The 15,234-nt window shown below is 36.5% G+C and overlaps 1 protein-coding gene across 1 annotated transcript; it reads left to right on the top strand.

Annotated features, from left to right (window-relative positions):
* Nucleotides 1–1,271: 1,271 nt before the first annotated feature.
* Nucleotides 1,272–12,789, top strand: c7h14orf119 (chromosome 7 C14orf119 homolog). The gene is made up of 3 exons (XM_053628007.1): nt 1,272–2,090; nt 4,804–5,208; nt 12,093–12,789. Exons 2-3 carry the CDS (start codon nt 4,807–4,809, stop codon nt 12,264–12,266), a joined length of 576 nt encoding a protein of 191 aa, XP_053483982.1. The 5' UTR covers nt 1,272–2,090; nt 4,804–4,806; the 3' UTR covers nt 12,267–12,789.
* Nucleotides 12,790–15,234: the final 2,445 nt, after the last annotated feature.

Raw genomic sequence — 15,234 nt, forward strand, 5'->3', positions numbered from 1 at the left:
CATTTCCACATGAGAAAGAGCGTGACGCACATTTATTACATCAGCCTTCCACTGCACTTATTTTGATGCAGAGGCGTACCACAAATCCTATTTTATCTGCATTTATGGAATGTTTTAAAAATTTTCATTGTATAGTCTGCTAATGAAACTTATAAAAACACACAGTCTCACAATGATTTTATGTAATCATTTGCGCTTTTTGATGACACTTTCTTGCATATCTTACATGTTTTATGTTGTCCGGGACACATCGAGACACATTCACATTACAAATGTGATGCAGCCATATGCGTCCCAGACCATCTCCGAGTAGGGTTTTTTTGTAAGGACATTGTGATCTGATCACTCAAAGCATATTCATTTCATTGAGATGAACTGAGATGATTCATTTATTCATATTCAGAGTTGGGGGGGGGGTTTAGGTGTGAAATTCTATGAAGGAAATATTATATGCAGGAATTATATCCTCCAGGAACTATATCCTGCAGGTTTATTTAAAACACACACAGGAATTACTTCCTGCAGGACTATTGTGCAGGTTAGATTTGAAATTCTGCAGGGCATGGCCAGTTTTATGTCCTGCAGGAACATACGGGGGAAATAACTTCACAACAAAAGCAAAGTATTTTCACAAATGAATTATTTTATTTATTGAAATTATGTCAGCTAATGACTAATGCAATCTGTGAAGTGTCCAAGCTGTTGAAATTCACACCTAAAAAAAAAAGAATAAAAAACATTTTTTAAAATGAGCTGTTTGCTAATAAGCGAGCATACAAGGTTACGCCAATCACTGTGTGTAGGTTAAAATTAGCTGTGTTTGGTAGCAAGTGAGCTAATGTTACACTAAGTGCTGCGTGTAAATAATAAAATTAACCATGTTTGATAGTATGCAAGCTAACAGAACAGAAATTTAGCACACCATAAAGATTATAGAAATGATTTAATAAAAGTTGGACTAGACCTCTACAGACATGACGGTTGGTGACAGTTGAATTTGTGCATTCGAATACCAGTGCGACTACAGTGCCAAAGAGTGAAGTCATCTCAGTTAATCAATCTTTTCTCGAAAAAGATTAATTTACTGGTCCTTTCTGTAAATTGACTCATTGAATGACTAATTGAATAATTTACTCAATTTATTCATTAAAACACTCAGTTGTTCATGACGAAAACATGTGTTATTACCCTAAAATGATCATGCCTATATAGCCACTAAAAGACTTCAGAAAGAATGTTTATACAGCATGTTTTTCACATTTAAAGCAGAGCTAACATTTTTAAATGAATTTTGTCGACTACATAACCTGCATATTTTTTTTATTTTTTATTTACAGGAATTAAGAACATGTCCTTCAGGATAGATTAAGTACTTGGGAACATTATTTTATTTCTGCAGGAGGTGTGCACCAGTCCTTCAGGATTTTTCCCTTGTGCAGCAAGTGTACTGGACATTCCTGCACTATTGTACTGAAGGCTCCATTTAAATCCATATAGGAATATTCTGCGGCGTTTGTCAATGTGTCCTGCAGGATTTCATCACTCCTTTTGATACCAGCAAACATCCTGAAGAAAAATGAAAATCCTGCAGGATTCTTGAAGGTTGTTTTTTTGTTTGTTGGTTTTTACAACAGTGCGTCTTCGAAACGAATTTGACCTCGTTCACACCAGTACTTAGCCCTGTACACTTGAATCGGATCACCAAGAACCCATGTTAATGCCAGGTGTGAATGCATGCATTAGCGCGTATTCGTTGGAACGCGGATTAGGTAGCCATAAACTTGGTCAGGGTCGTTCCACTCCAGTTCAGTAGGTGGCAATGTTAAGCGGGTCTACCAACAACGAAGTAGTAGTAGTAGAAGAAGAAGCGTCTGCTTTAAGTTTATATGACGTAGAGCTAGGCTGTGTTTTTTGCTCTTTTATTGAAGACAAATTCTAAAAAAAACAACAAAAGCTAACATCATAATGTGACCAATCGTGTGAACAACCCAGGACCCCCTGTTAAATGTTTTGGATGTGAAAATTGGTCTCTTTTTTGAAGGGGTTATGAAAGTTACAAAAAGATCACCTCCTTGACAGAGAAACAAAAGGTACTTGTTTATTGTTATGTATCCTTTGCTGTACGTGTTTCATTTATTATTATTAAGCAGCTGCATTCCGCTTACCATAAGATTACATGTAAAAACGACTGCTGAGGGCGGAAATGCGTGTAAAGCACCTTTAGACTGTATCACCTAAGTGCCTTCGCACCATCCTGCTTTATCTGCATTCCTTTGTCCTTAATTCTCTGATGTGATTAACACCAATGCCATATCTTGTGATAACATAACACCGTGTATTGCTGTGTAACGGGGTAGATAATTCACACAGCAGTGTTGACAGGTCCGTGTTTCCCATAAGTAATTGGTTTACTGCCAGTGGCGGTTTTAGAGCAGCGGTTCTTAACCTTTTTGCAAGTGCAACCCATTTTTTACAAGGGCAGTGTCTTGCGACTGCCCCAGTGTTTCGGTTTACTCACTCAGTGAAAAGATTGGGCTTTGATGGTATGTGAGGCGGTCCAGTCATGTCTCAGTAGGGCTGAGGAAAGGATGCAAACTGTTCGTCTGCACATTACACTTATTCACTAGCGCTGAAAAACCAGAGAGTGTTTTCAATGTCATGTCACTCAGTTCTCGGTATATCTCAATTAATTTTACAGTAGAATTTGAAAGTAACTTCAAAATAAGTGGATCTGTCAGTAGAATTGTGCCAGGAGGCACTTTTTAACCCATTATAAAATTGATGTTTCAAATAGGTAGACAGACTGCCTTAAATCAGTTCTATGCTCACAAATATCAATACATTTTACTTTAGAATTGTAAAGTAATTGCTCTTGAAAGACACAAGATCTGCCAATTAATTGAGAAATTAGACACTTTGTAATCCATTATAAAAATGGACATATCAAATTGGTATATGATCAAACCCAAGCAGATATTTTCACTGGCACCTACTCACAAAAAGATCAGTTCATTTTACTGTAGTATTTTAAAGTAATTCCAATTTAAATTCATTGGATCTGTCAATATCATTGTGCTAGGAGGCTATTTTGATTCTCTTTAAAAATGGATATTTCAGTTTGGTAGATGATCATACCCACTGAAATCAGTTCACAATGATATATACTATGCTCACAATAAAGATCCATTTATTTAACTGTTGACTTTTAAAGTATTTTATTTGTAATGTCTTCAAAATCACCTAATACAGATCAGGTGATTTTGAAGACATTACAAATAAAATACTTTAAAATATTATTGTTCAAGGAGGCAATGTTTTTATAAAATGGACATTTATAAAAAGTGATGTTGCGGATGGCCTTACTGGTACATGGCCTAACAGTAAATGGTGCTTACTGGAAGATTCAGAAGTTTTGAAATACATCTGTATCAATATGTTTCGCAACAATAAGGTTGTGAAGGTCTTTAGAGAGCTCTTTGCTTTTACCCATCATGAGATGTTTCTTCTGTGACACCTTAGTAATGAAAAGCCTTTTTATAGACCATCAATTTACTAACCCAGCTGATATTAATTTACACAGATAGGGGGTATAATTACTTACGGATTTCAGCTGGTTCCTTGCCTTACCTAGCCTTGGAGAACTGCTTTTTCTTTGCTTGTTCAAACTTGCCTACCTATCTTGCTACGAATTTGCTAGCTATGGCTTTCTAAAGGCCACTTCAAGTTATATCTAGCTCTTTGTAGAACCCTGAAAATCAAAAATCTCTTTCATTACTGCAGTCACTGAAAGCACAAAGAAACATCAGTATCTACATCTACAGCTGATGCTCAACCTGTCCCTGTTGCCACACTATATTTGAGTTAGCTTGATAAACATATTCTCCACTTGCTTCACTGCCTAAGCAAAAACAAATCGGCATATTACATCACTCACACAAATCAACTTATTACATCTTCATAGAATGTTAGCTAAATTTCTCACAACAAAATATGGATTGCTACACTCACTAGCTAGTTGATTTACCCCTACCTTCCACAAACTTAGTCTAGTTGCTAGCTACCTCAGACCTCAAAAGTTATAAAAACAACTATCAATTGTATCATTTAGTTTTTTTTAACAATAAATTATACCTTCCTTAATTGCCATTGCCTTTGCCTCTGAAGCTTCAAGTAAAAATCATGTCAACTTGTCAGACATTCCAGCAATTTTTGAACTCAAGGGTTACATGACACTCTCATTTCCGGCCTTGAGATAGTTTTACCTAAATAAAGTCTTACATAATGTCAGCATTATCTATCGTATACTTAGTCATATTATAAATTCGGATACCAAAAATCTGGGATGGCAAGGCTTATTAGGGTGGAAGTTTACCCCCATGCCACCCCGGTAGATCCAACTCTGGAGTTCATGTTGAGAATGGTAAGAGGTATATATGAGAGATTTCACATTTGATAGTGCACATCTTATTCATATTAATGAATGCAAAACAGCAGGCTAGGGACAGAACAGTCAATCAAAAACAGGGCAGTTCAAATTTGACGAAGCTATTTGGCCTTAAGGTTCACACTACAAATATAATATGTTCAGGACCACCTGTGCAAGAGTGATCAGATCACAAAGACACATTTAACCCTGAAGCGATATTTACTTGCCACTGTCACTGTCCAGATTACCTAATTAGGATGTTAATACTAGGTCTGAATAGGGTCAATAATTGGACTGACTACTGATTTACATTTACATTAATTGATCAAATACTTGATGGATCAGTTTTTAAATGGTGTACTTTTGTTTTATCTTAGAAAATGGCCTGGTTTCATCATGCCTTGCAAGAAGCAAGCCTACCACAGTCGTCTTCGATGAAGAATCATGTATGTCTCGAGTCAACCCCCAGATCAGCTATACCAGTAGCTTTATCTGAGGGCCAAGGTTGGCCTCAATGCCTCCAATCCTCCATTACATCCTACCCTACTGCTTCACAAGATATGCTATGCCTAAAAGTGGGAGAACATTTGGATAACTCTTCCATCAATCAGAGTGATGGTCCAGTGCCTTTGTCATACGTGACTCTCCAGGAACAGCGCTGTGTGGTTAGCTGGTTTCTTGGCTGGGGTCCGTCTCAAAGAGAATGTTTTCTTCAAGACCTGATTTCAAAGGCAGTACCAGGAAAAGTTTGCAGCTTATTGGAGCACCTTAATAAACTTCAGGTGATTTTTATTTTCAGTCAAAAATGTCATATCACACCAAGTGTTCACTGATATTTCACTGCTATATCTCCTTTTTTTCATGTTAAAATTTTGGTTGAGTCATTTTAAATGGTCATGCAAACATTTTTAAATAGAAAATTACAAGTGTTTTTGCTAGGAACTAATAGGGTTTCACAATTATGGCCGATTATTTTTGATCAATATTGAGATCTCGATTATTTATCACGATTATTAATTGATTTTAGTGACAACATATTTTTATTGCACTTTCACATTTATTAAGTTTTCTCATGCCACAATATAACACACAAGTAGGCATGAGAAAACTTGAGCTTGTCAATTATGACAGAATTTAGGAACATAGTGTGAGCCATGACAAATTAATTTACCTTCTGATAAACTAAATTAAATATTTTCAGTTAATTTTACAGGCTGTATGCAAAAACAACAACCATCAACCTGTTCCACCTTGTAAACAAATACAATAAGCCTCAATGTTCAGTCTTTGACGTCTGCTCCTCTTAAATATATTTAAAGCTACACTATTAGACATTTTCCACGGTCATGGTTCTGGGCTGGAGTCAGTTCTCGACCCGCTCGGTGTATATTGTGTATATATCTGAATAATCTCATATAGGATGTGATTGGGTGAGTTCATTTACCCGTCAGATGCAAAGCGCTTTAGTTTAATGGTGTTCATTACTGATGCTCTGATCAAGATTTTTACAGCCGATACCGATCCAGAAACCAATCTGTTTTTTAGTTTAAGCTTTAATCAGGAGGTCTATCATAAACAGTTAAATGTAAGCTCTCTGCTCATGGTCACTGTTAATTGAGTTAAAATAATAGCAATGAGAAATACTGTTGGTTAAATAAACAATTATAAAATATTTATTTTTAAATATCTTAAACAATAAAGAGTCCTAATTAAAAGTAGACTAACACAAAAATGATCCATATTAGGAAAAAGGCTAATAGCTTTCTAAGGAAATAGCTAACTAAGCTTAATGTCAAATTGATATTAAATGCAGCCCATAGTAATTAAATATTATTTCATTTCTCATTTTATTTGTATTTAATGAAGTTATTATAATATTTTTTTTATATATATATTAAATGACTTATTTATAACTAAGCACATTTTCTGTCTTTACATTTTAGTAGTTTTATTTTTGTTTATCAGTTTTAGATCGGTTCCCCCAGTACAGTGTTGCCATGTCTGCTGATAATATTGTGTTTTGGGAGGATTAAATCAAAACATGGAAACTGGAGTAGACTTTTCTAGTGATGTCTGGCAACTGTCAGTTTAATTGAAGTGAATTAGAGTTAGTGAAGGAAGAGCAGCAGTGTCCTGTGTATTTACAGACTCAACAGTTGCTACACTTGATTATGATTGGTGAGGAATTATTTAATAAAGAAGTTTAAATTTAACCCATCTTGTAGCGTTAGCATTATTATTAATTTACTCCACCCAAAGCCGTTGTGTCTACACGAGCAGATCACAGTCGCAGGTGCAGGTCATTTTGTGGGATCAATGAAAGATGGCGGTTTGTGATATCGGGAAGTTGAAGCAGATGATGCAGAGATACTGGTCATCATAATGGCTTCTCTGCATTATTTTCACACGTGTTCGGTTGATTGAGGAGCTGAAAAGTGTGAAAGCAACTGTTGCGTGGTGTAGACGCATTTTGTAGTTTTTATTCTGATTGTATTACACAACTCCGAACAGGTCACTCACACCATTGCGAATAAATATATTTTCACAGTTGCACAAAGTACTTTTCAGTCACAAATGCTAGTGAAATGGTCGCACTATAGAGTGGTCTGAGTTTATCTGCCAAGTTTTTTTTCCCGTTCAGCGTCATGACGTTTAATGTCCCCGACAACCTCTGTAGTGCCATTTAGCATCATGTTAGTGTCATGATTTCCCCTTGCGCAAAGCGCTGGAGCTCGAAGCGAAGCTGGCAGCTCGAGGGCTAAAATGCTAACTCTGTTTTCGGGTTTTGGCATTACAAAATGACATCCCTGCGCCGTTCTATGGTGATTGGCTGTAAGTGTAGGAAGCACTTGATTTGATCTGCAGCGGAGTTTTCTATGAGCAGAGGACGAACTTTAAACGTCAATATTGCAGTCAGTCATGTTCATTTAATCATGGACAGTCAAAATCATAATCGTGATTGATATTCGATTAATTGTGCAGGTCTTGGAACTAATGAATCTATATAAATACAGTGGGGGAAATAAGTATTGAATGCTTTTTTTTTCAGTAAATATATTTCCAATGAGGTTATTCACATGAAATTTTCCCCAGATATCAGTATTAACTCAAGAAATCTGGAAATATAAAGAATTCACAACATTACAGTCCATAAATAAAGTTATGTTTAATAAAGTGGAATGACACAGGAAAAAATAGTATTGAACATGCAGTAAAATTCAAAATAGTATTGAAAAGCAGTTCTCCAAGGCAAGGTAAGACAATGAACCAGCTGTACCAGTAAGTAATTATACCTCCTGTGCAAATTAATATCCGCTGAGTTAGTAAATTGCTGGTCTATAAAAAGGCTTTTCATTACCAAGGTGTCACACAAGAAACATCTCATGATGGGTAAAAGCAAAGAGTTCTCCTAAGACCTTCACAACCTTATTGTTGCGAAACATATTGATGGAATCGGATACAGACATATTTCAAAACTTCTGAATCTTCCAGTAAGCACCATTGGTGCTTTTAACCATTGGCCATTAACCGCAAGTGGAAACAACATCACTCCGTCATCAACCGGCCATGCACAGGAGCTCCTCACAAGATTTCTGACCAGGGAGTCAGAAGAATAGTCAGAAGAGTAGCCCAAGAGCCAAGGACGACTCGGAAAGTGCTCCAGAAACACTTGTAGGCAGCAGGTGCCATCGTCACAGAGAAAACAATAGGCAATGCACTCCACTGCTCATACTCACCTCGCAAGACTCCATTACTAAAGAAAAGGCATGTCGAGGCTCGTTTAAAGTTTGCTACAACTCATCTGGACAAGCCTATGAAATACTGGGAGAGTGTAGTCTGGTCAGACGAGAGCAAAATTGATCTTTTGGCTGTCATACTACACACCATGTGTGGGGAAGAAATGGCACTGCATCTCACCCTAAAAACACTACAGCAACAGTGAAGTGTGGAGGTGAAGCATCATGGTGTGGGGCTGTTTTTCATCACATGGTACTGACTTCATATAATTGAAGGAACCATGAATGGAGCCCTTTACCGGGAGATTCTTAAGAAGAATCTGCTGCCATCCACCAGGATGATGAAGATGAGACGTGGGTGGACTTCCAGCAGGACAACGATCCAGGCATGCAGCAAAGGAAACTCTCAATTGGTTTCAGAGAGAAAAAAATCAAGGTGTTAGAATGGCCCAGTCAGTCACCTGACTCGAATCCAATTGAACAAGATTTAAAGACAATATGTTTAGAAGAATGGAGCAAAATCACACCTGAACACTGCGGCCCATTAATTTCTTCATACAGGAAGTGTCTTGAAGCTGCCATTACAAACAAAGGCTTCCCCACTAAGTATTAAATACATTTCAGTTAGTGTGTTCAATACTTTTTTTCCTGAGTCATTCCTCTTTATTACACGTAACTTCATTTATTGACTTTAATGTTTGGATTTCTTGAGTTAGTATTCAAGTGAAAATTTCATGTGAATATCCTCATTGGAAATATATTTACTGAAATGTTGATGATGCATTCAATACTTATTTCCCCCAGTGTATATAACATATTTTAAATTATTAAAAAATACAATAATTGGTGCTGACTTCAAGATCTGTGACTGGTGAACATTTCTTCAAATGTTTTGATACAAGTATAGAACATCACCTCATGATTTCATTTAATTTCTTTTAAAAGCCACAATGCAATTTTAGTGGTTAGCACGTTCGCTTCACACCTCCAGGTTCGGGGGTTCGATTCTCACCGTGGCCCTGTGTGTGCGGAGTTTGCATGTTCTCCCCGTGCTGCGGGGGTTTCCTCCGGGTACTCTGGTTTCCTCCCCCAGTCAAAAAGACATGCATGGTAGGCTGATTGGCGTGTCTAAAGTGTCCATTGTGTATGAATGGGTGTGTGAGTGTGTATGTGATTGTGCCCTGCGATGAATTGCACCCTGTCCAGGGTGTACCCCGCCTTGTGCCCCATGCTCCCTGGGATAGGCTCCAGATTTCCCCGTGACCCTGAAAAGGATAAGCGGTATAGAAGATGGATGGATGGATGGATGGATGGAATTTTGATGAATGTAGCCAACATTTTAATATTTTTCTACAAGGTGTTTCAAAAGTCTCTTTTTAACAAAATGTAACTTTATTTACAAAACATCCTCTAGATGATTACCATTTCTTGGTAAACACACGAGTCATCTCTCCCACTCATTATGAACTTGTTCATTATGAACTATGAACACATCTGGTGTTTTGCATGTAATTTCATGTGCATTAAAATCTTGTGGCAACTTCCTGATCCAGCCATGAGAATGATTCCAATAACTTCTTCCTTTGTCAAATGCATTCTTAAAGGCTATATATATATATATATATATATATATATATATATATATATATATATATATATATATATATAAGTGTAGAATGTGATCACAAACCACTTGAATATCTTCAAGAAGCCGCTCCATCAGACCCCTTCTGAACTACAGAGGATGATGCCCAGACTTCAGAAATATAGTCTTAGTCACATACAGGTGCATCTAAAAAAATTTGAATATCATAGGAAAGTTCTTTTTTTTCTGTAATTAATTCAAAATGTGGAACTTTCATATTCTAGATTCATTACACAGAGTGAAATACTTCAAACCTTTTTTTTTCTTTTTTTTTTCAATCTTGATGATTATGGCTTACAGCTCATGGAACTCAAAAATCCAGTATCTCGAAATATTAGAATAAAGAATTTATCATTTTTAATTAAATTACGGGGAAAAAAAACCTTTTCCACAGATGTATTAAGTCAAAGAACATACAGAACACCTGCTTAAAGAGCAGTTGGAGGTAAACTGGATCATACCTCAGCTGCCCATCTCAGAGAAGAAACTACTGGAGTTCAGGAAAACTACAGCAGAGGATCCTGAAATGCAAATACATCATCATGAATGGGTGGTCTTTTGAGAAAAGTGCACAAAACTGCCAACCTCCAGCAAATTGTTTACTCCAGAAGCAAATGGAAAGATTAAAAAGAAACTTGAAACTGACAGGCAAAAAAAAATTATTAGAGTATAGAGTTTTATCATGATAGACAAACAAGACAATTGCCAGACATACTTCTTTGGGGATAAAGTTAGAATACAACAAGGGCAAGTTTGGAATCCAGCAACTGTCCTGAGCAAGCATGAATGTCCAAGATCATTCATTCACAGATTGAAGAACTGACAGAAGAATCAGAAAGCACTAGCTGAAGAAAAATAAGCAGGAGTTTCCCCTGTCAAACAGACAGACAACCATACTGATTCAAGCACAAATGAAACACAAGAAAATAGCACAGAGCAATGTGTACCTGCAGTGGTAAATCAGCAGGTCAGAGTCAAATATAATCCACTATAACCACTAAATGTGGCAGAGTGGTAAAAAATGGCATCAAGCTTCAAAGACTGAAGCCGCATTAAATGTGCAACATAGTTACTGTTGGTAATGCACAATAATTGAAGACAGAGAGACATAGTTAAATATAAATGTCTTTATTGAATGCATTGTTGAATGTTCAAACATGTTATTGCAACTTTACATTCTGTCAAAAAACGGGAGTGTATTCTAATGTATTCTGTTAGAATACTTAAAAATACCTAAGTGATGTAAGGCGTACTCACCTTGCATACAAAGTAATCAGTAGTTTGAGTGTGTTCAAATTGGTGTAATAATGAGGCTACATTCTGTTTACCATCCTTGTCAGCTCTGATTAGTCTGATGATTCTCCTCTATTCCCTCTAATCACAAGGTGTTTTCAGTCAGCAGACCAGCCGCACTTGGGATGTTTTTTTTGTTTTTTGCACCATTCTGTGTAAACTCTAGATCCTGTTGTGTGTGAAATTCCGAGGAGATCAGCAGTTTCTGAAATACTCAAACCAGCCCTTCTGGCATCAACAACCAAACCACAGTTAAAGTCACAGAGATCACACTTTTTTTAATTCTGATGTTTGATGTGAAATTAACTGAAGTTCTTGACCTATATCTGCATGATTTTATGCATTATGCTGTTTCTGTTTTAACCGGAGTTTCAATCCATACTGACTCCATTTGATGTGTGTAAGCACATGTGCTTTTTCTTACTTCTGCGAGTGCAGACACTAGTTGCATAAGAGTGTTTGAATATTAAGGATACTCATAGATAACTAGAGTACAGTGCATCCGGAAAGTATTCACAGCGCTTCACTTTTCCCACATTTTGTTATGTTACAGCCTTATTCCAAAATGGATTAAATTAATTATTTTCCACAAAATTCTACAAACAATACCCCATAATGACAACGTGAAAGAAGTTTGTTTGAAATCTTTGCAAATTTATTAAAAATAAAAAACAAAAAAGGCACATTTACATAAGTATTCACAGCCTTTGCCATGACTTTCCGGATGCATTGTATATTCTTTTAATTAACTTTCCCACAATTGTTTGTCACATTTTATTGATCTGTTGTTGCAAACAGCTCAAATTCATAGGCCTTTGCTTAAAAGACCCATTTCTCTTTGATTAAGATATTTTGTCATTGATTTTTTTATTCACCTGTGAAAGGATCCCCTGCCTCTATCTGAGTCATCCTAAACATTGCAAATATGCATGGCATGATGTCAACTGCCCATTCTAAATTCTGTTGTTTTTTTTCCCCCTCTGCATTTAAGGTGAAGGACTGCCCTCCTAACATTTTTGAGTGTCAGTTGAGACTCTGGACACAGTGGTTTGATACATGGTCCGAAGAGGAAAGGAATGCCTTCTTGACCAAACTGGAAGAGAAGGATCCAATCTTTGTTGCTCAGTTCTACAGAGAGCTAGCTGGTACTGCAGGAAGGGATTGATGGCTTTTGTATAAATAAATTGTTTTTTCCTCCGATATTTCATTCATACCATCATCTATAACAGCACATTCAACCCTGCCTTTCCTCTTAGATCAGGAATTCCTTAGTAAAAGTTCCTCAGATTAATATCAGTAGGCAGTGTGATCACCAGATTGACATTCTTTTCCATTTCCCTATTCTATAATGCCATTCTGATGATCACACTGCCTACTGATATTAATCTGAGGAACTTTTATGAAGGAATTCCTGATCTAAGAGGAAAGGCAGGGTTGAATGCACTGTTATAGATGACAGCATGAATTAATATTAACCTAGATTAGCTGATCATGAATGAAATCCTTAGGCATGATGTCAAAAATATGATTAAAAGGAAAGTGTAATTGAGTTCATACATGAAAACAAAAATAACTAAATGGTCACATGTCAAATGCATGGTTGGTAAATTGTCTGCATAGTCTGCTTAATGACAGGAATTGTATTTTAACTTGCATTTAATTAAAATACTGATTTACACACTCCTCATTACAAACTTTATGGTAGTGTTTTATTTACACAGTCATGTGAAAAAATAAGTACGTCCCATGGAATTTTTTATTTTTTTATTTTTTTAAACACAGCTGGACAAGCAAACATTTTGATGCTCTTTGAAACAGTGCCTATTAATAAAGGTGATATACTCTACCAAATGACATATAATTGACATTTTATGGTAATTTAAATAGTGAAAATTACTACATCAGTCACATAGAAAAAGTAAGAACACCCCTACGTTTTACCTACCTTCAAACCCATAAAAGTAGAATGAGGTGTTCAAGATTGAGAACCTGCTTAGGAAGTGCAGATGGAACCTGTCTTATTATAATATATAAAATAAAGATATTGAAAATGTGGTTGCTGTCAAATCAAATGTGAGCATTTGTAGAGATTCTGGTATGATAGTTTTGTATTTGTGTAATGACCATTTTCTATTTGGTTATTATAACATCAACCTGACTAGGCACTAGAGATGAAAATTAGCCTAGTTTGCTAAATCTGGCACATTTTTTATCTCTAAATTTGATCTCTTTTGTATTATTAAAGTGCACCTATTATGGTTTTTCAGATATTTCCTTTCATGTAGTGTGTTAGAGCTGTTTGTGAATGTAAAAAGTCTACAAAGTTTCAAATATCAAAGCGCACAACAAACAGAGTTATCGACTCCCAAAAGAAGGAAGCGAATCTGAACAGCTGAATCGAGTCGTTAGTGATTCCAGACTTTACTTCCTGTACTAACCTACGTAGGTTTGTAACAAAAAGCCCCGCCTCTGGTCTTCATCACCTGCTCGGTAGACCAATCACAACAGACTGGGACATCTGACCAACCTGAGCAGAGTATGCTCTCTGAAAGGAGTTATTTAGAATGAATCCTTTAGAACGGATCATTTAACGAGTCGTTTGTGACACTGGGGGGGAAAAAGGTAATGCTGCAGTTTAAATTATGAGCACATTAAACTGTTTTTTGATCTTGGATGCAAGTAAATCTATTGTATGAGATCTTTAAAACAAAATTAGGCATGTTTCAAATCCATAATAGCTGCACTTTAATGTGCATTGTCCCTGATTTAAAAAAAAAAAAAAAAAAAGTATGCCTCTCTCATATCTAGTGTACGCTTTTCCCATTGTCATTGAGGTGTGTGGTGTCATCATGCCAAGCTCTAAAGAGTTCTGTAAGAGTCTAGTAACAGATTTAAGAGAGCTCCAAATTATTTGAACTACATCATTCCATTGTAAGGAACATGTACAAATGGCTCAGTTTTCAAACGACTGCCAATTTGGTCAGGACTGGCTGTACAGCAAATTCAGCCCACGAGCAGACCGTCTGATGCAAGAAGAAGTCTCCAAGAACCACAAAATTTAATCACAGGATCTGCTAGTAAGTCTTGCAACTGTTGTTGTCAAAGTGCATGGTTCTACAATCACAAAGAGATTCCGAGATTCCGCTATGCCGAGAGGTTAAACGTGCTAGGAGCTTAGTAAAAGTTGTTTGTTTGTATTTTAGCAAATGTAGGGGTCGTTCCTCTGCGTTGTGTTATTTTCTTTTAAGATTGTAATGAAGGGATTTCCAGACAAAACTCTGATCTATCAAAGGTTGATATATACATCTCATATTCATAAGTCATTATAAGTCATAAACATGTGAAACATATCATATTAAGTCACGCTGAAAACGCTATACAGCGGGTTTCAAAACACTGGGAGCAAGGGAAAGTCATTTTTCTAACAAACTCATATAATCACGAGTGACGTGATCCAATATGACATGTTTCACATATTTATAACATGATATTTTGCATGTTTCTGACGTAAAATGATACAAAATATGATATTTACATTAAAATCTTCTATATGATAATAAAGTATGATAAGGTTCAAAAAGTGAGAGTTGATGTGAAGAAAGTCACTTTTCATCAGATGTGCCCTGACGAAGGGTGTTCTCATTAGTTCTGTTTGTACATAAACGGGTGCGTTTCATACGCTGAAAACGCTATACAGCGTGTTTCAAGCCACTGGGTGCAAGGGAAAGTGGTTTTTCTAACAAACGCATTTATGTATACAGTATGCCACAAAAGTGAGTACACCCCTCACATTTTTGTAAATATTTTATTATATCTTTTCATGTGACAACACTGAAGAAATGACACTTTGCTACAATGTAAAGTAGTGAGTGTACAGCTTGTGTAACAGTGTAAATTTGCTGTCCCCTCAAAATAACTCAACACACAGCCATTAATGTCAAAACAACACACACTCTAAATACCTTCCTTTTGCAGAAGTCTTTTCTTGAGCCCACACTCTCGATTTGATGCCAGCTGGAGCCACCTCTTCATGGTCCCCTCCACCTCCATCTCAGCCGTGAAGAGGTTTCTTTGAACTGCAGCTTTGGAATAAAGCAATACATATTGTAATGTAAGTCACTTTGGATAAAAGC

This window comes from Ictalurus furcatus, chromosome 7 (genome assembly GCF_023375685.1).
Source record: "Ictalurus furcatus strain D&B chromosome 7, Billie_1.0, whole genome shotgun sequence".
NCBI classification, from domain to species: domain Eukaryota; kingdom Metazoa; phylum Chordata; class Actinopteri; order Siluriformes; family Ictaluridae; genus Ictalurus; species Ictalurus furcatus.